The sequence below is a fragment of the Passer montanus genome, unplaced genomic scaffold (genome assembly GCF_014805655.1).
Source record: "Passer montanus isolate IOZ18808 unplaced genomic scaffold, ASM1480565v1 scaffold260, whole genome shotgun sequence".
In the NCBI taxonomy this organism is placed as follows: domain Eukaryota; kingdom Metazoa; phylum Chordata; class Aves; order Passeriformes; family Passeridae; genus Passer; species Passer montanus.
The window spans coordinates 99231-122391 of record NW_024367262.1 but is presented as its reverse complement, the minus strand read 5'-3'; the positions used below and the strand labels follow the sequence as shown (position 1 = coordinate 122391).

The 23161-nt window shown below is 35.2% G+C and overlaps 1 protein-coding gene across 5 annotated transcripts in view; it reads right to left on the bottom strand.

Moving 5' to 3' along the window:
* PDE10A (phosphodiesterase 10A) overlaps positions 1–23161 on the bottom strand; it is a 143765-nt gene that overhangs the window by 24732 nt on the left and 95872 nt on the right. For all 5 annotated transcript variants that reach the window (XM_039712281.1, XM_039712283.1, XM_039712280.1 and 2 more), the window contains 9 exons: positions 18127–18267; positions 15525–15680; positions 12837–12887; positions 10957–11015; positions 8380–8431; positions 4690–4832; positions 2450–2542; positions 1677–1863; positions 197–339 (listed from right to left, as the gene is read on the bottom strand). In XM_039712281.1, coding sequence (XP_039568215.1) covers positions 197–339; positions 1677–1863; positions 2450–2542; positions 4690–4832; positions 8380–8431; positions 10957–11015; positions 12837–12887; positions 15525–15680; positions 18127–18267 — 1025 coding nt within the window. The remainder of the gene's footprint in view (positions 1–196; positions 340–1676; positions 1864–2449; positions 2543–4689; positions 4833–8379; positions 8432–10956; positions 11016–12836; positions 12888–15524; positions 15681–18126; positions 18268–23161) is intronic.

Sequence of the window (23161 nt, the reverse complement as noted above, 5' to 3'; positions counted from 1 at the left end):
AATTTTATATCTTTGATGGATAAATTTTGTTCACGGGTCATTAAGTATAGCTAAGTATAAGAAAGCCAGAGATAAAACCACCATGATATTGATGTAGTTCAATAATGAAAGCACTTCCTAAAAAAACTCCACTACAAATAAGAAAAAAAAAATAACAGGCTATATACAACTGCTGCTACATTAGAAAAATACTTACAGCTCAATTTCTTTATAAATATGTGGAGGCAGTGTACAGTGCATGAGGTTTTGCCACTCTTCTGCTGTACAAACACTGTGGTAGGATAGCTTCTCCATCGTCACACGGTAAATACACTCTGAATGACGAATTCTGTGGTACATCTGAAAAAGTAAAATCATGCATGAATGTGGAATTTTAATAAAGAAAAAAAATTACTTCCAGTATTCAAGTAGTGATTATTACAATACACATCTGTTGAAATGATAGTGCTTTTGGCTGCACAACTTCACACATTAGAAAAGCAATAGATTACACTGAATTCAGTTCTTCTGGGAAACCTCTTCATGTACTCAATTGGGTAAATATCTAAGGCTTAGCTGACTTTTAATTGCATGTGAGCTCTCCCAAGAAAAACAATCCAAGTTCTGGAGTCAAAAACAGAGCTAAGTCCCTTGCAAAATTCTGTCACAAAACCTACAACAGGACACAATTCATATCTCCTGCCACTGTATGAATTCTATTAATTGGCACAAATTACTGCTATCTATGCACAGTAAAAAGTATGTTTATCATAACTACATTATTATTGAGTATGAAAAATAAGTACAGTTAATAACTGAGAGGCTCAGACACGGCATGGTTTGCAAACAAGTGAGGACATAACTATCTACTAGCTAAAAAAATCCTCTGAAGCAGTATGCCCTGAATGGCAACATTCACTATCCAAACGTATTGAACTCACACACAACTGAGTGTGCATAGTCCCAGGTGTTATTTATATACAGGCCATTCTACCTGCCTTGATCCAAGTGAAACAACTTGAGGCACCTGGTAATAAAATTTGCTGCCCCAGTGTACCACTGGGATGATATTGGTAAAATGAACGTAAATCATCAGGCTTAATTGCCATTGCATTTTATCTTACCTCCCATTAATATAACTCCATTCTTCTGCATTGCATTTTTACTGAATTTTTATACTTATATAGTAATGATCATTATATCACTTATGTTTCCTACAGGCAATAGTAAATTTTGAGATGATAAAGGGTTTGAGGACAAAAATAGCAATTCACTCTTATCTAGAATCATGGATAATTATAAGCATATACCACAACATACAAGTGTAAAATTTGATCTTTGAGTATTAAGAATATGGAATTGAGAGAATATATAGCATATTTCCATTCTTCAATTAAATTTATAAAATGTAATCTGAATTTATAAAAGTAAATAAGAATAATATTTTTTAGTGGAAAAGAGAAGACATATCATACACATTTCAGAGCTTTCTCTCTCATTTTAGTTACACAAAATTGATATATCCAGAGTATGGTTGTTTCAAAGGAAATCCCTATCATCCTCTTAAAATAGAATTATTCACCAAGGAATACAGTGTTAATTCAATGAAATAGACTTAAAAATCATTTTAATAAGGTGTAACATCAAAATACTTAAGTATTCTCATTAAAACTTACAAAACTGTAAATAAAACTTACATTAGCACAGTGTAAGGCTAAAGCACAAAAGACTGCAAACATTTTAAAGTTGTTCTCATCTGTTTTAGAGAAGGCACTTCCACTTATTTTGTTCACCATCTGCACAACACCTATTACACTTCCGCGGCTCACAATAGGCATGCACAGGATATTTCTGGTTGTGTAACCTGTGTAGAGGTCTACTTCTCTGAAGAGCCATAAACGAAAAAGAAAAAAGAGAAAAGAGTTAATATCAATGGGTATCTATTCCTTGAGTCTCAGAAATGTTGATGTAAAATATCCTTAATCATTTAAAGTAGACATAATTAGTACCTGCAAGAATTTCACCCTCAAAACCCTCAAATATTTTTATCTACTGTGTCCTACTTAGAAAGAATTTTTTAATCCTTTATTCTCCATTTGCAAGACAAATAATTAATATTGCCTCAAACACAGAGTTAGAAGAACATTCGGGTACTCTAAGGCATGCTATTTGTTAGTGAACTGTTTTTCTCTCATGAAAACAATGTCTAATGAGATTGCAGGGAGACTGATAATGAAACTTGGCAACGATCTAGCTAAATTTTTCTCCATTATATTACTATTTTGAAAAAAATACTTTTATTTGTATCTTAAAAATATCTCTGACGGCTCAAGCATTTAATAAACATCTATAATCACCTCCCTGTCAGAGGAATACAGCTCCATGAATGAATCTCAGTATAAAATTTAAGTAGTAATTTTATGTAAAAGGTTTGATGAACTATCTTCCCCTCCAATGAAGAGCATTCTACCTGTTAAAGCGTGGGTCTGCATAGGCATCAGGAATGTTAAGGACTTCTCCTGTTCTTGCCACTTGACCAGCTATTCCTTTTTCTATAGAAAATCTGGAGAAAATAAAAAGGTATATTAGCCAAAATATGGAAAACGCATTTTGCTAGTGGAGTCTGTCTTGGGCACAGTAATGGGTGTCCCCAACCAGCGCCATTTTCTTGCTTTAAGGAGAAAAATCTTAAAACAACTAATAGCACATAATAAAACAAAAAGTACATCCTAGCAGATACTTTCTGGAAACATTTTATATAGCTATATAGTTTAATACAAAACATAACATTACAATTTTAGTGACAAAAATTCAAAATCTTAAATAACCCAGAGGGTTATCCCCAACAAACATAACATTTGTACAGAACTCAGAGTTGTGTTTACATTTAAAAGGTATTGATTTTATTATGACTTTCATATATCCATTGCTTCTTTAGACACAACAAAGGCAACATGGAACTTGTTTCCTTGGGTGGCATATATGTGTGGATTTGGTAACAAAATTTTGGAAAAAGATCAGTGGAAATTTCATAGCTGAACATTATATGGATTTTCCATGTAGACTTGAGAATGACTAGTCTGCTTCATGACAATCAAACAATGCCATGGAACTAAGTCCCTTAATCACCACAAGGAAGTTAAACACAACAAATATATTCCTAAATTGTACCGGAAAAATCTGTATGTCTGTCTTGTGAGTAAATACTTTTCAATATTTCAACATTAAGCAGTTATGACATAAAAGCAGAAGATAATTTATGAAGAAAAATGCATTAAAAGAATCATACGTGGAACACTTGGAAGTCTAAATGTACCCTGATACTGCCCTGGTGCCCGGTATTGAAGTTAGTGATAAAGCTGTCAAGATTTCACCCTGACTTTAAGTTATATTTTTCTGTTGCTTCTTATGACAGGTACATCACACCAACTTAAGACTCCTTCCTGATGACTCACTCAGTGTCACTTTCTTACAGGTATGTAAGTTGCACTTCACTTTCAGTATACAGTACCTGTGAAATGGCTTACATCCTTTCACTTAGAATCAACATTTCAATAACATACAGAAAAGACAGAAAGATATAAGCCAGAAAAACAATTATCACGAAGAAGTATGAAAGTGCATGTTAAAGTAGGCCATCTTCTTTAATTTACATCACCTCCTTGCTTGTCAGTACGCAAATTACACCAATTTTTATTCCTTCCATTCTCACTCACACAATGGCAAGTGGGAGTAGGTTTGTCTAAAGGAGTCTTAGTGAAGACACGAATCACATATCATATTGGTCCAGAAATTTAAAAGTATAAGGAGGAAATTAAAACAGTTCTGATAAAAATCAATGCTGAATACTTTAGGAAAATTTTAGTACAGGATACTCAGTCATAAAATTCTTTATTTTTAAGAAGATGAAAATCTGAAACCTGTATGCCTTTGGAAATCTTAGTCTGGTTCTATTAGGGAGTCATAATTTTTAAAAAGTGAAAAACACTATATTTACTTTGTTGTTAAGCTTCTTTCATTAAAAAAGTGCATAAGTGTAAAAATTAGGTACCTGTGATATGAAGCAGAAATACACATAACTTTTAGACAGAGAATCCTTTCTAGTGATTACCAGACAATATACATTTTCAAATTCACCACTTCAAGCATTGTTCAGTATCACAATTAATTGTAAGTGTGAAAATCTAAATTCACATGAGAAAAATAAAATTAAATTACCGAGCTTGAAATCTTCAAAGTGAATGACCAATCCATACTCAATTCTACATTTGCCTAATCCATCCATAAGAAGTACAAATTGTAATTTCCTTGCTTTGGATGTGCTGGAATCGCACAAATTTTACTTCCTCTTGGGAACCCTCTTGGGAAAAAAAGTCCCCAGCTGGCAGACTATGGATTAGGTGCACTATTACCTGCACCTTTACCTACCTCAGGATACCTCTTTTTTTTCCCAACATGATTTCCAAAAGGACCGCCTCCGGAAGACGGCATTTCCAGGAGTGACGTTATAGCTTCAGAGACGCTGTTTCGATGGCACTGCAATGTCATTCCCAGAAGTACTACCTTCTGGAGGCGGGTCCTGGTGGGAATGATATCACAGTATGACAAGTATTGTCAGGATACCTGCAGATAGGCACAGAAACTGGGTAATAAAATGCCTGCACATCCATAGTTATAATGAAACTGCACTCTTCTGCTAGCTATTCTTACCTTATTTCTTTGGTCTTCTTGAAGACAGGTTTTCCATCATTTTCTTCTCCAATATCAAAAAGGTCTGAATACAGCTCCTTATTTTTGTGGTCAACCTGGAAGAGTGCACACCTATCTGCATTCACCAGGTTTTTTGCATATATCTACAGACAAAAAACAAAACTAGAGTTAACCGTCATGAGTTGTATTACCTCCAGTCATTTACCTGATAAAAATATACATCACTGTATGATAAAAGTTTTGAGAAGCTATCCAGTATGGAAATCTGTTTGAAGGAGAAATCTTTTAGGATACAATTCAGAAGCAAAATCTTGAATTCAATATTTTCCTCTGTAAATTTGCATGTTCTCTTCAAGAAATTCAGGAATATATTCAGAGACTTGAATGTTTCCCCCAAAAAATAGGCTTTCCTGTTTAATTGTTTTTCAAGGCCTTCCAAAACAGTACCTTTCTTCCCTCTATGTTCAGATATTATTCACCTTAATCTGATTTTAAATAGATAAGTTAGAGCAAGATCTAAGAACAATTCTGGCTTTTTGCCTTCATCATCAATGCAAATATATTGGTATTTAATAATCCAGCAAAGACAGACGTAACATAAATTGTAGTGTTTTCTTCCTAAAAAGCTAAGTGTGCCTGTAAAAAACAATGACCAAATGAGCCTTGTAGGTCCCTTCTAAGTTAGAAATATTTTGTGACATTCTGATTCTGTCATTAGAGGTATCATTACGGATTGCCCTATGCAAAGGGATAGGAAATGGCTGTACCTTCCCGATGTCAGGGACAGTATTTGCACAAGGGCTGAGACTTAGAAATTGTGCATGAACTAACCAAAGCCCAAAGGTACCAGCCACAGCCAAGGAAGTACCACAGTACAGCAATAGACTTGCATGGTCTCTCTTTGAACCAACTAGTTTTATCTCAGCAAAAATAACTCCCAGAAGCACTGGTTGTCAGAACAGAATTTTGTCTTGGGAACACAGCAGCTCTTCACTGAAGTATTTCTAAGACATACAATAGTCTTTCTGAGAAAAAGAGGGAAAAGTGAGACAAAAATCAAACAAGGATCACTGTGTTAAGATGCCAATATTAAGATGCACAAGAACCTTCTCTATCCAATTCAGATAAGTCTCATGTGTTTCTTATTTGCTCAGAAAGTACAGTAACTGCATGGTAGAGTAGGATCTGAAGTGGATCTCTCTCCACTTTTTATATAACACCTATTTAGTCATTCAGCTACAGAAAGAGGCTAACAAAATCTTGGTGTACAATGCATGCAGTTGGTATGTTTTAAGGATTCATAAGATTTCCATATGAATAATCTTCCCCACCCCTTCTCTCTTGTTTTCCAAAAATAGAAACAAAACAATAAAGTATTTCATTTCACACTAATGCAGACGGACAAATATTCAGCAGAAAAAAATGCGTATGAGATGAAAAATCATTAGCTGAGAGACTCTAGTTCTATGCCATATGAGGGGAACTGCACAGATACCATCTAGCCCAAGTTCAGAACTTTGAGGGTCCTCCCATACAGACTGAATATGTATTCAGGAAGATTTTGTTGTCTTCTACTCCATTTACTCCATCAGAACAGAAAAGTCAGGGAGACTGCAATCTAAGAGGTAAGATTTGTGCAATTTTTCCCCTTTAGAGCATTAAGAAATTTAAAGACCTTAACCACTTGGATTACTTATTGTTTTGCTCAAAAGAGAGTGAACAGAAACTGCCAAAAGGACAAAGGGTCCAGTACATGCTTCTATTCAGACACTGTATCAGATTTCTTTGTAGAATCTACAGCACAATGTTGATTTTATACAATTAATCTTTTGTGGTTTAATACATATGACTCGAGAACTTACCTTGGTCATGACTCATGCTTTAAATGATTAGTTAATCAGTATTAATTGAGAAATAGTTAATGGCATGAGAGAGTTTTACTTCTATAAATCCCTTGCTCAAATCCTGACTAGTGGTTGAAAAAGAGTATCAGTACAAAAAGTATGTTTTGCATTGTCAGTAGGGAAGCCAGGGACCACCTTTTGCATAAGCTGCTTATAACTACTCAAGCATAAGGGAAAGAAAATTTGTAAGGCAACTCAAACTTTTACTTCCCTTCCTTGTACTTGCATTCAAAAACACCCTTATGTCACTAGCTTTGCTAAGAGATTTTGATGGAAATAAAATTGAAAAGAATGGAAAGAAACACACATATTTTTTCTTTAGTATTGCAGGAACAAATCAAACCATAAGTGCAACCACCAAAGGGTGAAGTAGTGAAAAGAAGTTTCTCAGTTTCTCAGAAGAAACTGAGTTCTGGTCTTTTCTCACAGTGGGACACAGAATAAGCTACATCATGATAAAATCATGCTCCCATAAAAGGGCAATAAATGTACAAACTCATAATTCAGATAATTGGCTCAAGAAAGAGACAACAGCTACAGCTTTAAAGGAAGCTGAGTATGAAACGTCACACAGATTAAACACAGAATCATGATGCAGCCAAGTGTTGGAAAAGATGATGAAAGAGTAAGCATATTTTACTGCCAATTGTGTTTTCCACCAGATCTCTATTCACAGGGAAGAACAGTGAAGAATATCAATATTTGTTCTCAATGCCATATGTTATGTTGTACCAGTTCTTTCAAATCCTAAGCTATTTTTAAGAGGTTCATTTAAATTGGAAAAGTCAATGTTCAGAAATGTGTCCTATGTGCAGAATTCTTGACTAGAATAACACAAGCACTGCAGAATATTTTTCATTTCCATTTATTTAGAAACATTCATGTTTCTAAATAAAACCACTTTATTGTTGTTTGCTTTCTAACATTGCTGTCTTTGAATAGTCTAGCTAAGAAGATCACTTTGGAGACTGGGGCATACATCTGAGCACTGTTCGAAAGTACTTTTTTGAATGTGCAAATTTTAAACAATGGTAGTCGCAAACCTGATTCAGGTTTACACTTAGGAAAAAGAACTGCAGAATGCAGTTGTGCATAAAACTAAAAAGCATAATTCACATACCAAACACTCAAAACATTATAAATAACCAGTTCACCCCCATTGTTATAATGGATATAATTATTAATTCAAAATTTATTTAGAAACTCATAAACTGCTTCTGAACAGTACTTTAAGTCATTAAATAGATATTTCAATGGGAAGAACTAACCACTTGACTTTAGTGGTTTCTATAAAATATTGAGACTGTCACTCTCATTATGGGTGTAGTTTTCCAAGGTCTTACCAATCTCATTCAACAATTGGAGAAAATACCCTAGGAGTAATTTTTAAACTCTATCCCCTACTACAGACAGTAACTTCTTCAGCAGTGATTTGTAGCATGTAGTGAATTGAATTTAGGAAGAAGGAATCAATATAACATGCTGAAATAAAAAGAAAACCATAAGACTTTCTGTTACAATTTTCAAACTTTCTCAGAACACAATAGTAACTATTTAGTTCAGACACAGGCCTGTTTCAGTCCTTAGGAAAGCTGTGAACAGAAGTTGTTGCAAAAATGACAAATCAAGCCATCCTTTACCACCTTTTCTGTACAGACATGTTTATACTGTTTGTATTATGTGTTCATTACAAACCGCTCATATATTTCAATGACATAATGTCTTCAAGGGAAGGAGAATGAAGAGCTTTAATACCTACAACTTAGAGGTGAAAAAGACAACTTACCATTATATGTTCAAGTAGAGAATCTATTGCAACTATATTATCAAAATATGTTCTGCAAAGAAAGAGAAGACAGAACATTGGCATTTAGTCAAACACTTCTCAAATTAGCGTCAGGGGCTCTTGTTTCACTATGGCTTAACATGGAGCCAGAAAAAGTGAGGACAAACCTCTGCACCTTGAAAATCACTGACTGGCTTGCTACAGCACAAGGGAATTAAGAAATGGTCCTAGCTCTGTTCCCTTGAGCCATTACTCTACACAATTGAGAATATTCTTTATTATACATAGAATTTTCTCTGTAGAAAAAGGAAAATACTACCAAACATTGCCTGCCGTGAACTGAATAGGCTCCTGCTGAGCAATACCAAGAACGCATCAAAATGCTTTGGCACCTCTAACACACTGAAAATTTTAAAAGTGGAAGAAAAAAGAAAAAGAAAAGAAGTAGAAAACAACAACAACAACAAATTATTTCAAAATATCAAAAAATTGCTAAAGCCATGTTATATTATCTAATCCTTAACATTAGTTCAAAGGCAACTATTTAAGAAACTCTTAATGGGTTTTCTCTATCAACACCTGTTGAAGTTGAAGAATGGAATGATATCATAACTTAAAAAATAAAAAAGAATTTTAAAAAATCTCAGTTTTTCAGCAAAGTGGTAACTGTTCAAGGACAGTCAAGAACATTGAAAGATAAAGGTAAGTAAAAGAAATCTAAATCTTCCATATGCTGAGTATCAATAATCATCAGATTACAATGTTCCCAGCAGACAAAAGGCATTGTCTCGTGGCCTTGAATATATACACAGGTCTGTTCTGTGGAAAGGAGATATAAAATATACTGGTCTGACATGGGACATGGTGAGGGTGGAGCACTGAACACTCTGCCCTTTCTAAAATGTTACAGAACATGTCATGGTGACATTGCACACTAACAATTTCCTCATTGAAAAGGAAATTCTCCTTCCATGTTAGAAAAGATAAGAGAAAACAAATTATTTTATTGCTGATACAAGTCTGTGCCTACGTGAAGTTCATAATGATATTATTAAACAATATCCCAGTTTTGTGTCTTAAATACAAACTTTCATTTTTTGTTGAAACTAAAAAACTCTAACAAATGATAATGCCACATGAGAATTATTTTCTTATAGAAAAGCATAATAAATATTTGCAGTACTTATTATTTTTTTATCTTAAAAACTTAAAACAATTACAAAATTCTTTAAAACAATCTCAGTACTATGCCAGTCCAAGAAAAAAATAACAGTCCATAAATCTGGATAGATTAATATAGTAATATAGGTTTTTGGTAAACTAGTTCACTATGGATTTTAGCAACATAAAAGCACTCTGCAAAGGAATATAATGATGCAAGACTTTGTAAGAGTGCCCTTTGGGAGACATGCTCTGAATTATGTTGAAATTTTAAAAAAGTCATCCTGAGGAAAAAGTACGGGAAAACATCTGGCTACAACCAGTTTGTCTTCCTTGCATGGGGCAGAGTCCCTCCTGTAGTTTAGTACTTTCCCTTCCAGCTGGGTCAGTTTGGCTGCCTACATTCCTAAGCAATGGCATAGGAATCTAGGACATCCCCTAATCTCAGCTTGAGAATTGTTCATCAAGACTCACAGAAGTGTTTGCAGAAAATACAAGACATTTCATTTTTCCACAGTATCATCACTACTTTGTGATGCACTTTGAAATTTTTCTACCAACTAGTTTCATAAAATACTGTTAAGCACTCCAGACTGATTTACCAGAAGTACAGGTCTGGTTTATCTTTTAATTTATGGGTTATCCTTGCTATTTAAAGATTCTTATAGCAGTGACAAACAAAAAGAGATAGAGGAAGAGCAGATCACCTAAGACACTAAACTGATTTTGCAAGTGTAAGCTGAAGCTTTCACACTCTTTCTGTGCTTCCAAAATAATCTTGCCTTATAGTGACAAGAATTTAAAAGCAAACATATTACATGCAATAAAAGTCTTTGAAAACTAAAACAGATCCTTCAGAAAATGTACGGGAAGAGCAATCATGTAGCAGACCTGATTCTTCAAGAATTTAACTCTGAAATCCATGTATTTATGAATACATGCATTCATGTCCAAAAAATTGTTGGGAGAATAGGGGAAGCCGAAGCACACAAAACAACTTTCTGTGAAGTCCTTTCAAGCCTTTTAAAATTGCTATGTGACACCAAGCCTATTTTTCACTTCTAAATAGGAGGTCACATTTAACTTTGACAGAAGAGATGGGAAAAAAGAGGAAGACACTCCATGCAAAAGACCACAAGAATAAACAAATTCTGTAAGGTATAAATGAATGTCACATTTTCATCTGCACCACCATCACAAAAAAAGAATTATGGAAGGTATACACCAATGCCACACATACCACTTGTTCTTGTCCCTGTGCTGAAGTTTGCCCACCCTCTGAATTGTGCCTTTGCACCTGCCTGTAAGCTACGGTAGCTTCCACTACTGCTACTGAGTGAACACAGGTAGATTGGAAGAGCCACGCTAGAAAAGCTCATCAAAAACTCATGAGATTATCTTTCAAATCACACTTACTTCGATACATCAAGCAAGAAGTCATTCAGTTCAGTCTGCTTGGCAAGGCCCCGGCACACCTGGAAGCACAGATCATAGAACCATTTGCTCTAGAACACTAATGTCAGAGGGAAACTGAAGTCCTATCCCTTTAATTTGTATGGAAAAATTTGTGTGTATTTGTGTGAATTTGTGTGTGTACATACATATGTATACATATATATGTGTGTGTGTGTGTGTGTGTGTATATGTATACACACACACATACATACACATATCTGATACAGCACTGTGTAAAATTAAAGCTGAATTTGTGTGCTGAATTTCAATCTTAGCTATCTAGCTACTGAGTTAAAACTGTGAAACACAAGTAAAATCCTTCCTAAGACTCACTTAAAGCTGTTGGTTTCTACACTTGTTCATGCTGTCTCAAAGGCTGTCACTGACTGTAATTATGGAATGAACATTTCCTTATCCAGACCTTCAGATCTTCTGAGAATGTTAAATATTTTGTTTCTCCTCTCCCTTACCACATTTTTGCCCCTTTTCTCCAGGCTGCAAAGTCGCATACAGACACAACTGTAGTCTGACATCAGACAAGTTTAAGTAAGATAAGCAGCAGATGATATATGCTCAGCTTAGGGAGAAATCAGCATGAATATGAATAAAGAAAATAGTATGCATACTTCTTTTTAGAAGCAGAATGTTAGATGAAGCAAAGCTTTCAACTGTATTTTACTTCATGTATTTGCAAACTCAGTATCTGAAGCACAATTGTACATTTGTATATTACTAGAGCAAGCACTGAGGCCAAAAGTAAAACAAACCTCCACTGCTTGTACATTTTACACTCACAAAAATATCACTTTGAACTAGTAATATCTTTCATCTGTGCAATGTAGATACAAAATGCCAGATCAAAACTCTTGCATTCTTCTCATGCAAAAAACTTGGGAAAAGCAAGCCTTCTGCTTAGAAGAAGGAAGATAAATAAAAATGGACAAGCTTGAACTTCACTTTCCCTGTTGTGTTTTGTTAGATGTGAAAGACTTCTCAATCAAGGAGAGAGTAATTCTTACATAGATGAAGCTACAACTGCATGCAATTGCAATTCTACTAATGTGCCCACTAATTCTGTGCCCACTAATTCTGCCTAGATGGGAAAGTCAGTGACTTCCAGCATAAAAGCAGAAAATATTAGAGACTACAAGAGAAAAGCAGGAAGCTTTCTGCATGTCTTCTGACAAGTATGTGAAAGACACCTTGAAAAAAAGAATGTCATTAATTCCCTCCTGGGATTTGACAGAAGAATCTATTTTAGCATCTTCTCTGAGTTGACAGAATATGTTTAGTTTCTTCTGCTAGCTGAAGTAACAAAACTATTAGCAATGCTGCTGGGGTTTGCTGGAGCAGCTTGACACTGAAGCTCCATTAGGCACCCAGCTAGGGACAGCATGAAGCATCCTTAGTGGCAGTAGTTAAAGGAGCTGGCGAGGATGGCTTAAAATAGGCTTTGCTACCAACACTTCATAATTTCAAAACAAATACAAAAGCAGGAGGAAAGCAACCAGTTAGCCTAGCAGTTGCCTTTCCACAAGAAAAAGAAAACTAAACAACCCTGCAAAGTTGTTAGGATAAATCTGCTTTAATCATTATTTATCTACTTTGTTCAAATTTCTTTCCTTTAGTACAAATATTGTTTGTCATTTGATCCATGAATGCAAGTGAGGAAAACTAATTCAATGAAGACCAAAAATGTTAGCATAGTTTTCCAGGTTCAAGGAAAGGCTTTAATCAATGCTTTAGCAATGACGTTCACTTAAATTTGATCACAGTCCATGCTCCTACTAAATACATTCTGGAAGACAAGATCCACAATAAAAGAATGAAAAACCACTCACTTGTACTTGATGTATTGCTACTGAAGCCCATGCAAGATTTGCTGTTGCAACCTGCAATAAAAGAGAAGAAACTCTCTCAGAAGAAACCTTGAAAACTGCACATCAGTGACATGCCTCTTTTCTCTATCTACCTGCTAAGCAAATTGACTGAGCTGCTTTAGACAGTCAGGCAGTAACAATTTAAGGGAAAACAGTTATTTTGCAAAAGTCTCAGTGTACTTGTGAATGTTTCAATTTTAGAGCTTACCAATGGATTTCAGAAGCAGAATTGGGCACCCATCAGCTCAAAAATACAACATCAAAACAAACATCTCATAAGCTGAAGGCTTTAAAAATTACACTGTTGAAAGGCATCTGCCATAGAAATAAAATATGCCTTTCTGGGGCTGTATCTCTTCAGCAGTAGCTACTTCCAGCTGCAAACAGGCACTGTTTCTCTCATTACTGTTTTGGTGGCAGAAGAACCAGACCTGATCCTTCAGCTCAAGTGTTTGAAGTATGACAGTTTCCAGGCAACATTTCAAACAACTGTCATGTAAACTGCAGCTAACTGTGATGTGCTACCATGCATAATCTCCTGTCCTTGAAGCACAGGAGCTTTATAGGAACACAGGGAACAGAAGCACAAGAGGTGAGCTTTTGCATGCCCTCCTAAGGTATTTTTTATTTTATATTTTTAAACAGAACACTTTGCACACATTTCATAAACATTGCTAATGGCATCCAAAGGCTGTATGAAACCTGAAAATGAAAAGAAAGCTTTAGAACACTCAGAAAGTGACCTTAAAATATTTTAAATTTACTAACAAAATACATTAATTTAGCAGCTAGTGTTTTCTAAGTAGAACATTCATGAACTTTAGCTACAGAAGCTATTTCATATAACATTCATATTTTCATAAAACAATGCATGTCTGAGACTTATCTGAATTGTAGACTGATTAATGTAATAGGACAATTTTAAAAATTAAATACATTGTGTGTAGGCTTCAGAATTAATGAAGCCTGGTTTTGTATGAATCCCTGTTCTTTGTTCTCTGAGCAAAGACAGTGGCACCACCGCATTAAACCCCTACCCTGACCTCTGTCTACCAGTGAAAAAATACAAGGTGTGACAACAAGTGGCACTGACTACCCAACTAATATACACATGTAAACATCAGATGAATGCCAGCGTATTTATCTTACTGATAAACAAAATACACACTTGCCAAATGCTTTTTTCCTTCTTTGGGAGGACTAGTTTTAGTATCTCTTGCCTGAATATCTTATGTCCTTTTCATACAAATAATTCCTGCTCAGTATAGCTAAACTGCACCACAGTGTATCTCATACCACTGTTGAGACAACACACCTGGCTAGAATTCACTCCATTTTGTCCTAACTGTGTTCAAGTTCCCTTTTCTGGGGGGCAGCACAGAGAGAAATTCATCTTTACATCAGAAGCATCTTAATGGCACATAATGGATCCTCACCCTGACATGAGAGCAAAGATGCACTTTGAACACCTTTAGTATAGCAACAGCCTTTGCAACACCTGCTCCATTTTCAAATCCATTTGTATTTGGCTAACAGCTCCTAACTACAGATTGACAAATGGACATGTATGGACAACACAGCTACACAGGACTTAGATGAACAGAGTAATGCATGCAGAACAGTCATGGAAAGGGGAAGATAAGTATGAATGAGAATATCTGCACAGGGAAGCATCAGAAGTTAAAAAAAGCAGAGGACAGCTTTATGAGCATCACCTACACTGGCAGGTCATCCAGGTACCATCACTTCTATACCCAGTTTTTATGGGCATCTAAGTCAGGAGACAAAGGACAGTGATCCTGACAACTCACAGGGATGGGAGAGGATAGAGAGAGACAAAAGTGATCCGCTCCTAAAAGCTAAAGAAAAGCCTGACCCAAAACCAGCACATGGTTGTCAACCTAGAAACCACAGAGACTTGGCAGACAACATCCCTTGTCCTTCTGTTGCAAGGAATTCAGGAGGGACTACCTGGATACGTGAAACTGGAAATACCACCTAGACAGACACATCTTGATGCTGGAGAGCGTGTGGCAGTAAAAACATAGATGCAAAGATCAGAAACCTCTTTTGCTTCACATTTGATTTAAAGTAAAATAATTTTCCCCGCCTGTGAGACCCAGCACTGAGATTTGATAACCATTGCTGTAACATTGCAACACTCTGCTTTATGATAGGGCTCGTTACTTAAGAAGCCACACCAAAGAGTAAACTAAAATAAAATTTTAAATCTTACCATAATGTAAAATAAAGCTGCACTGGAAAGTTAAGATTGAGACTCAGGTTAACTGAGCATTGTCTTTTTTTATATAAAGTGATTTTGGGTTTTGATGTTTGATTTACACTTACATTTCATTTACCTGCCCTGTGTTAATTTCTCTTGAATTTATAATCAATAAGGAAACTTTGAATCTGTTTATCCGCAAAAGAACACAAGGTAAAATTCTTGATGTGTCCCTGTATATTTTACCTCCTCTGACTGAAAATACAAATCACTACCTATTTTCTTTTTAATAAGAACAAAATCAAGTATGAAAAATATATAAACTCATGAGAAGAGTGAGAGAAGGAAGTCTGGAGCGGCGGGAGGGATGAGAATGAAGTCCTGACCATGGTGGGGAAGTAGGTAAAGAGTGCACATGAGCTCACCTCTTGGTGACTGTGGTGGAAGGCTTCTTTGCCCCAGTGACGGTAAAGCTCCAGGATACCAATCAGGTCACCAATTGCCGTGACAATTGGTAAACACAAAACAGATTGGATACGGGTCCCCGACTCCAGTCCAGTACCTTTGGGAAATCGCTCATCCTAGAAAATGCAAACATAATCTGATAAAATGTAAAATCTGATAAAACATTAACAGCAAAGACATACTGATGTTTTCCTCCTCCTCCTATCTGAGCAAATCTGCAGAAAAATCACAAAAGTCACTAAAACTCATCTCTCAGCATAACTTCTACACAGTAGTAAGATATCTACTAAAAAATGCAATTTTGAAGTCTCAGCATTAATTTACGTATACAGATAACCTTATTGATGTAAGGTCAGAATTAGCTGTGATATTACACCCAGCTCTGAGTTTGTTTATATAATGCTTTTTTCTCTATTCTCACAGGCAGGAAAAACAACACTTTATTGCTAATGCCAGTCCAGATTAAATAAAAACCCAAACAAGCAACACTACCACCCTAACATCCTTCCCTCCAAAAAATCCCAAAGAATTTGTAATCACAATGAGGACTGCTCATATCTCAGTATTAAAGAGCAGACAACAGTGCTTGCAAGAAAACAAAAATTGAAACTTGAGGCTAAGGCTTTAGGTTATACAGTTATAATCCTCAACCAACTTTTGAAGATGAAAATGCATTCCCAAAAAGTTACACATGAGAGTAAGCAATTTTCTTCCTTTTCTTACATGTCCTGAATAAACTGGTGCAAAAGAAACAGAAACAAATGTTAAAATAACCCTACCAGCTGCTATATAAGGCCCAAATGCATAACTTTCAACCCTCATAGAGAATGTTCAAGGCTTTATAGCTTCACTTCCCCATGTAGGAAAACTGAGGCAGACCTGAGAAAGCACCTGAATGTTACAGTTAGGAGGGCAGTCACTGCCCAGGGTGAAGCGTGCAAGACCCACTTCGTTGCACATCGGTCCTTCAGTACCTGATTCATACTAGATGCTCCCTGCAGCCTGTGCTTAGGCAAGACAGACACCCCTTCAAGGCCAATCAAAATCTCTCACTTTTCAAGGAAAACAGCAAGTAATCTCTACCTTAATAACTAAAATAACAATCAATTTGAACAAATGACACACAAACACGAGTGGGAAACACTTTGAAATATGAGCCTTCTGCTTTCTCTTTTTAGTTCTGTCCTCCCACAAAAAAAGGTCTGGCAAGTCTACCTTTCACGCGTTTCCCTTTCACTGTTGAGAAGCTTCTAAAATCACATGAAGGCAAATCATCTCACCAAAATGAATCTTGCTCTTTGGTCAATGAATCACAAATATTAAACCAACAAACAAGTTCAAAACTCCTCCTCGCTAACCCCATGATTTTAGTAAGAATGTAAAATCAAAATACAGAACTCTTGCATGTAAGGATATCATTATCTTAATTGGAAACTACCAGTAACAATTTAAACCCTTAATTTAACTGAAAAAACATACCAGCACATAAAATCTTAATAGTCCAGAGTGTGTAGAAAGCACTGACTATTACTACAGGGAAAGCAGTTTCTGCCTTTTGGTTTTGTGGCTCTGTTTAAGTGTACTTACATTAGGCATCTGGCATTTTTTTATAGTCCAGTTTACCCAACTAAGGTAATATAATTTTTAACAAATAATTTTGTTAAAAGTAGAGATGGCAATGTCGTCTTTTTTTTTTTTTTTTTTTCTTTTTTTTTTTTTTTGTCTTTTTTTTTTTTTTGTCACAGTATTGAAAAAATTGTTATTCTGGACAGAACTTGAAAAGATAGGAAACATTGAAGAGATGAAGAGAGAAGAAAATGTAAACTTCCTTGGTGTTCTTATAAAGTGCTCACACAAAGTACAGCTTAAATACCAATTTCATAAAATTGCACAAATGCAACTAAAGGATGAAGTGTTTTAAAAAAATGAAAAAAGGACAGACATACAGAGTGCCAAGAATTATCAGAATATCACCTCAGGAAATTCCAACTCCTGCTACAGAAAAAGGCTTGAATTTTGATATCGGTTACATTACTGCATTTTTCATGTAGATCTACTGATTCTATCAGTATTCTAGCTTTACATTAGAGTATGCAGAGATGAAAATCTTGTCTAATAACCAGAATTCTAACTGACATTCTAGTCAGTGTGAGTCCTGTATTAAAATTAAATCAAATTTTCAGATTTGATTTATGAATATAAATAAGACTATATGAAAGTCTTATGTGGGGTTAATATTTCAAGACCAAGAAGACAGGAGTTTTGATTGGTCGTTTTTTTCCAAGTGACTGTGGTTCCATCATGTCTTTTACCTGACAACCAAAAAAAAAGGAAACTAACCCAAACCCAAAGAGAAAAAAAACCCAAACCTTAAAACTAGAAATAAATGAAATATTCTGCAATTATTCCATCAGCTAATCCAAACTCAGATTTACTTTCTTTTACTTATCAGGACAGATGTAAATTCTATCATTAAACATTCATCTCAATAAACACTTCAGCATCAAAGCATTAATTCTAAGAACTTGGTGCAATATCTCATTAAAAAAGAAAGGTTTTTACCCCCAGAATATCTTCTACTAACAACGTTTTTCTGGATCTGGCTACATAAGCAGATACTGTAGTGCCATGTGCAATGGGCCCTGCAGGAATGAGTTGTGGGTGTCCTTCTTTAGCTCCTGGTGGTGTAAATACACACAGACTCTAGTTAGAAAGAAAAAAAGAAAAGAGAAAGAAAGAAAGAAAGAAAAAAAAAAGCAATTAGAAAGCATGATTACTTCTACAGTTCTTGCACAACCTATGTAGAATAAAGTAGATAATATAGAGAAACATGGCTTTCAAAGGTGAAAAGTAGTTGAATAAACTCCACTTAATTCTTCTGAAATCTTAGAAAATCCCACTCTAAAGTCATCCAGGTAACTCCTGAACAACTCTTGTGGAGAACAGTGGATGACTTAAGTCAATTGTTATTTATATCAGGGTAGGCCTGCATTTACTTTAAACTCATAATACACAGCATACAAGACGCACACAAGAAAACATTATCTTGTAAGAAAAACATGATCTTTTTTTTAATCTAGGATGCACTAATTTATTGCAATAGGAAATACTCAAAAAGTAGAGATATTTAAATTTCTTTTTACATTACACCAGAGATATATGACAATGCCATACCACAATGTATTACTAACATTGCTCTTAAGAATGGCCACAGGTTGTGCTGCTGATTAATTTTACTCTCAGAATTTGCTTTCATTAGGGCTGCAATCAGACAGGAGTTGTTTTCTAGCATGGATTATTACAGGTAAAATTTGAGTACAGAAATTCAGCATCTGCTATCAGCTGTAGAAAATGAAGTGATGATACGAGGTGCATCCTCTCATAATTCTCCCATGCACACAAAGATGCATGGTCTGTTATAAAGCTCTAGTACTAAACAATTCCAAAAAAACCCCACACTGAAATGTTCAGAAATGAAAGAGACGCAATATAATGCACCATATGAACGTATTCCTGCAGTGATGAAGATTCCTTAGCTGTAATGGATTACCAGCATGCTGGAAGGAGAAAGCTGGGACTTTATGGTGAGAGGAAAAAATGGTCAATTAAAAGAATGAAATTCATAGCCAAAACAAGATTGAAGTCTATTCAAGAAGAATCAGTAGTCCAACAATTAGGGTGTTTAGTAAGCTCAAAAAAAACCCACTCAAGATTCTGACAAAACCAGTACCTGAGTACTTTGTTCTTAAGCAGAAAGTCATTCCCAAACAATTCAGCAAGACAAGAAAGTGAGTGTTCCATCCAGTAATTAATTTGCTAATATGTGGTATAGATGAAAATTAAACTGTCTTAAAAATAATAAGAAAATAGAGCTGCCCCAAACTATTTCAGCACTGACAAGTGATTTTTTCAGTTGGAAGGAAAGTTATTCCTTCCATGGACTAGCTGCTGAATATTCACATTATTTACTCCATTTTGATGTCTTGCACTACAGTACAAGCACAAGAAATCACAGACTTTTCTGTTTATTCTCTCCTAAACCTGAACTTTATTCTTCACACTCATTTATGCTCACAGCCTCTTTGTGTGGCCTATAGAAGTAAGATACACTTGAAAAGTCAGAATGTTTATTTTCCATATGAATTACAAGAATGCGATTTAAAAAAAAAAGCCACATCCAAACAATCAAAACCCATCAAATCAATACATTGAATCTGTCAGAACAATCCTACTCAATTTACCAGAATAAAAAACTCCATTTACTTTCTTGCTTATAATCTAATAAAGATACATATAATTTTTAAATAAAAGCTTAGTTTCACAGCTGCTTGCCTTCATAAGCTTCATTTCATGTTTTTATATGCACTTAAATAGAATGAAAAAGAACATTTTACATAACATAGCCAAGAAAAGCACACCATGATCTAAAAAAAAAAAAAAAAAGAAACCACAGATCTTTGTTTATATAGATCAGTGTTCTGGTATAAAATATTTTCCAAAAAATAAAAAATAAAAAAATAGAAAAATATTAAGAGTATAGAAATACTGAAATAAATATCATAGTCTGATCTGCTATACTATATTCTTAAGATTTACTACTTAAAATATACACTTATAATAGGAACAGTAACACTAAAAATGTGGTTTCTGTTACAGAGTACTGCAAAATGTAGATATGCAACACAATGTTAAATGTCTGATTGATGCAGCCCAAGTAGTGCAATGAGTCAAAATCAACAGGACATCAGAGAGCAAAGCTGATTTTGCGGATGATGCCAAAGAATAACTCTTGTATTCACACCTTCTTATATGTTGCAGATACATTTGATTCTTTTTGCCAAAGTATCAATGCATTACATTTAGCAAACTAACTGTGCTATTTAAATTATGTTTATAAAACGTGCTTTTCACACTCGTCTCCTGAGTCATGCCCAGCCCTAAACATAACACAATGCACAAATCTTTCTCTTTGCAGAAAGAGCTTCTCAAAACAAGAAAAAAATGGAAGAAAACCAAACAGGCACCAGAAAATAGAGAATTCACTTCTCCCACACCTTTAGTGGCCAAAAACCTGTGTTGACATTATGAAGTATTGCCTGCAAAGGCTGCTTTCACCAGCACAGTCTTTCCTGTGTCCTTAAGTATCATTTTGTCTGGTAAACCCCTTTGTTGCTAACGCAATGAAGTTCTGCTGTGAACAAGTTTCCCTATGCTGGAAAAAGTTTGTGAACATTATTTTACTTCCAGCTTCTTCAGAAAAGAGTTTTGCAGAAGCAATCCCATTCTGCTTCTAAGGAAAGTTGCAAACCTGTGGTTAAGGGGTCAGTGATTGAAAAAATCTTCCAACTACCCAACAGGTTCTAAATTTGCCATTATTCCTCCTGACTGCAGAGGCAGAAATGACTGGGCAGAACAATTGATAATCTTATCCTAACCGTGCAGCACTATTAAAAAGAAAGGAAATTTTTCTCATAACCATATATGAGCTGAAATTAATCCATAAGCTTCTACCATTCCACACTGACTTTATACACGCACCTGATAAATTGCTGTGAGTTCCATATTTGATGAATTTAAAACTGAATGAGTTTAAATGTTTATTGCCAATTAATTATGTAGAAGTGTCTTGAATAAAAGACAGCAATGGCAAGGTCAGTCAAACAAAACAAAGTAAACTGTGCTCTGCTCTACTATGGCATGTTACTGAAATAATCTCTGAGGCACCCCACAGACACAGCTTTATGGGAATTGCTAAAATTAACACTGTCAAAAACCAGCAGGTTTTTCACATCACCAATCCAGCTCACTTCTTTTTTCTTAAGAAAATACTTATGAAATTAAATGTACTGCAGTAATGTTTAAGCACTGGTGGACACAGACAAATGTTGCAAAATTCACTGTTCCATCTTGGTGGTATTAGGCTATAGGTATTAGGTTGAACTCAATAATCTCAGAGTTTTTTTCCAACTTAAAACATTATATTGATTCTATTCTATGACCCATGTTTCTTAGGCACTCTAGGTATAGACAACATATTGTTGTCTCTAAAATATTTTAAAAATACTAATGTATATACTAGCCTGCCAGTCTACAGGAATTCAGAACAATGTACTATAACTATTTCTTGAGGGATGTAAAGATGACAACATCCTCAATTCATACATAAACCCACCAACTTGACTTTCAGACACATAAGATCAGTATATAGTCAATGAGCCATAATACCATGGCTTTTTGTGCTCTTTCCTTGGTACTATGCACTCAGTCTAGTAAAATAATTATTTATCTCGAATCTCTTACTGTGGCTGAAAAAGTCTTTACTCCTCACTTCTAACAGCTAAGAGCAAGAACATGAAGAATTACACATTAAGGTGTTCATCTTGTCATGCTGGCGTCACTTGGCTCTATTCTTGGTTTTTCTAGTGAAAATCTAATGCTTGATGGAGACAGCAGATTAAAATCCCCATAAAAGATAACATGAGTAGTAGCAGCAAGTCTCATAACACAATAGCATCCACAACACTTGGCAGATATTATTACAGCACTAAGAAAGTAAGAAAACTGCAGCTTTCAGTGATTTCAGTCTTGGGCTCTTCTAATGAAGATGACAACCACAAGTATAATTGATGCTCTTTTTCTAGTCACTGTTGTATGCAGTTTGCTGGAATCCAGCTCAACACCAAATCCTATCTCACAAAAACTAGAAACCATTCAACCAACTACATAAAGTATGTCAGGATTGGAATGAAGCTGCAAACATGTACATATCATCATTATCTTCATTATCATAATTTCACAAACAGTTATTTCTTCTTTTCATATAACTACTTATAACTAAGCAAATGACAATCATAAATCAACTTCTCTAAAATTTCCTTGCAGAAAAGCAGTCTGGATAAGAACATGGTCTAATGATTAAAATGAAGGATAAGTGCTTGTCACACATGTGATAAGCATTCTGCTAACAAACTATTTAGATGTTACAGGTGACTGGCCCTTGATCTAGTTTCTTCCACAGCACAATCTGCTGATAAAACTGGTCCTAAAAATGCTTCGTGGGAAATCATTTAAAAGTCAACAGACATTAAATGAAAGCCTTCATACCAAAGCATTAGTATGTGATTTGATGCTTGAGAGAAAGAAAAAACTAAAGAGAAAATGGAAATTGATCAAGCTGATATTAAGTGAGTTTAATGGCCTCTGGTGTTCACATCTGTTTCTGTTCAATAACAGCAATACCTTTGTATCCTTGATAAAGGACAACTTAAATGTAAGACCACACAACTGAATGATAAAATTATCTGCAGACATTTACAAAGGCTGTGCCCTAAGGCCTGGATTTTTAGCAAGAATAAAGCACATCATAATAGGCAAAGATGACCAAGAAAAACAAACAACATAATTGATTTGGAAATTATTCACAGCCAAACCCCCGGCATTTCTTATCTGGCATAGTTGAAGTAGTAGCCCAATACTACCATGCTAAAATCTTAAAGAGCTTAGGTAATTATGTCCTGGGTTTAAGCACAAGTGCAGCAGTCTCAATGTATGAGGCACACAGGGATTAAAGAAAAAGAAAACACCAGTAACTACCACC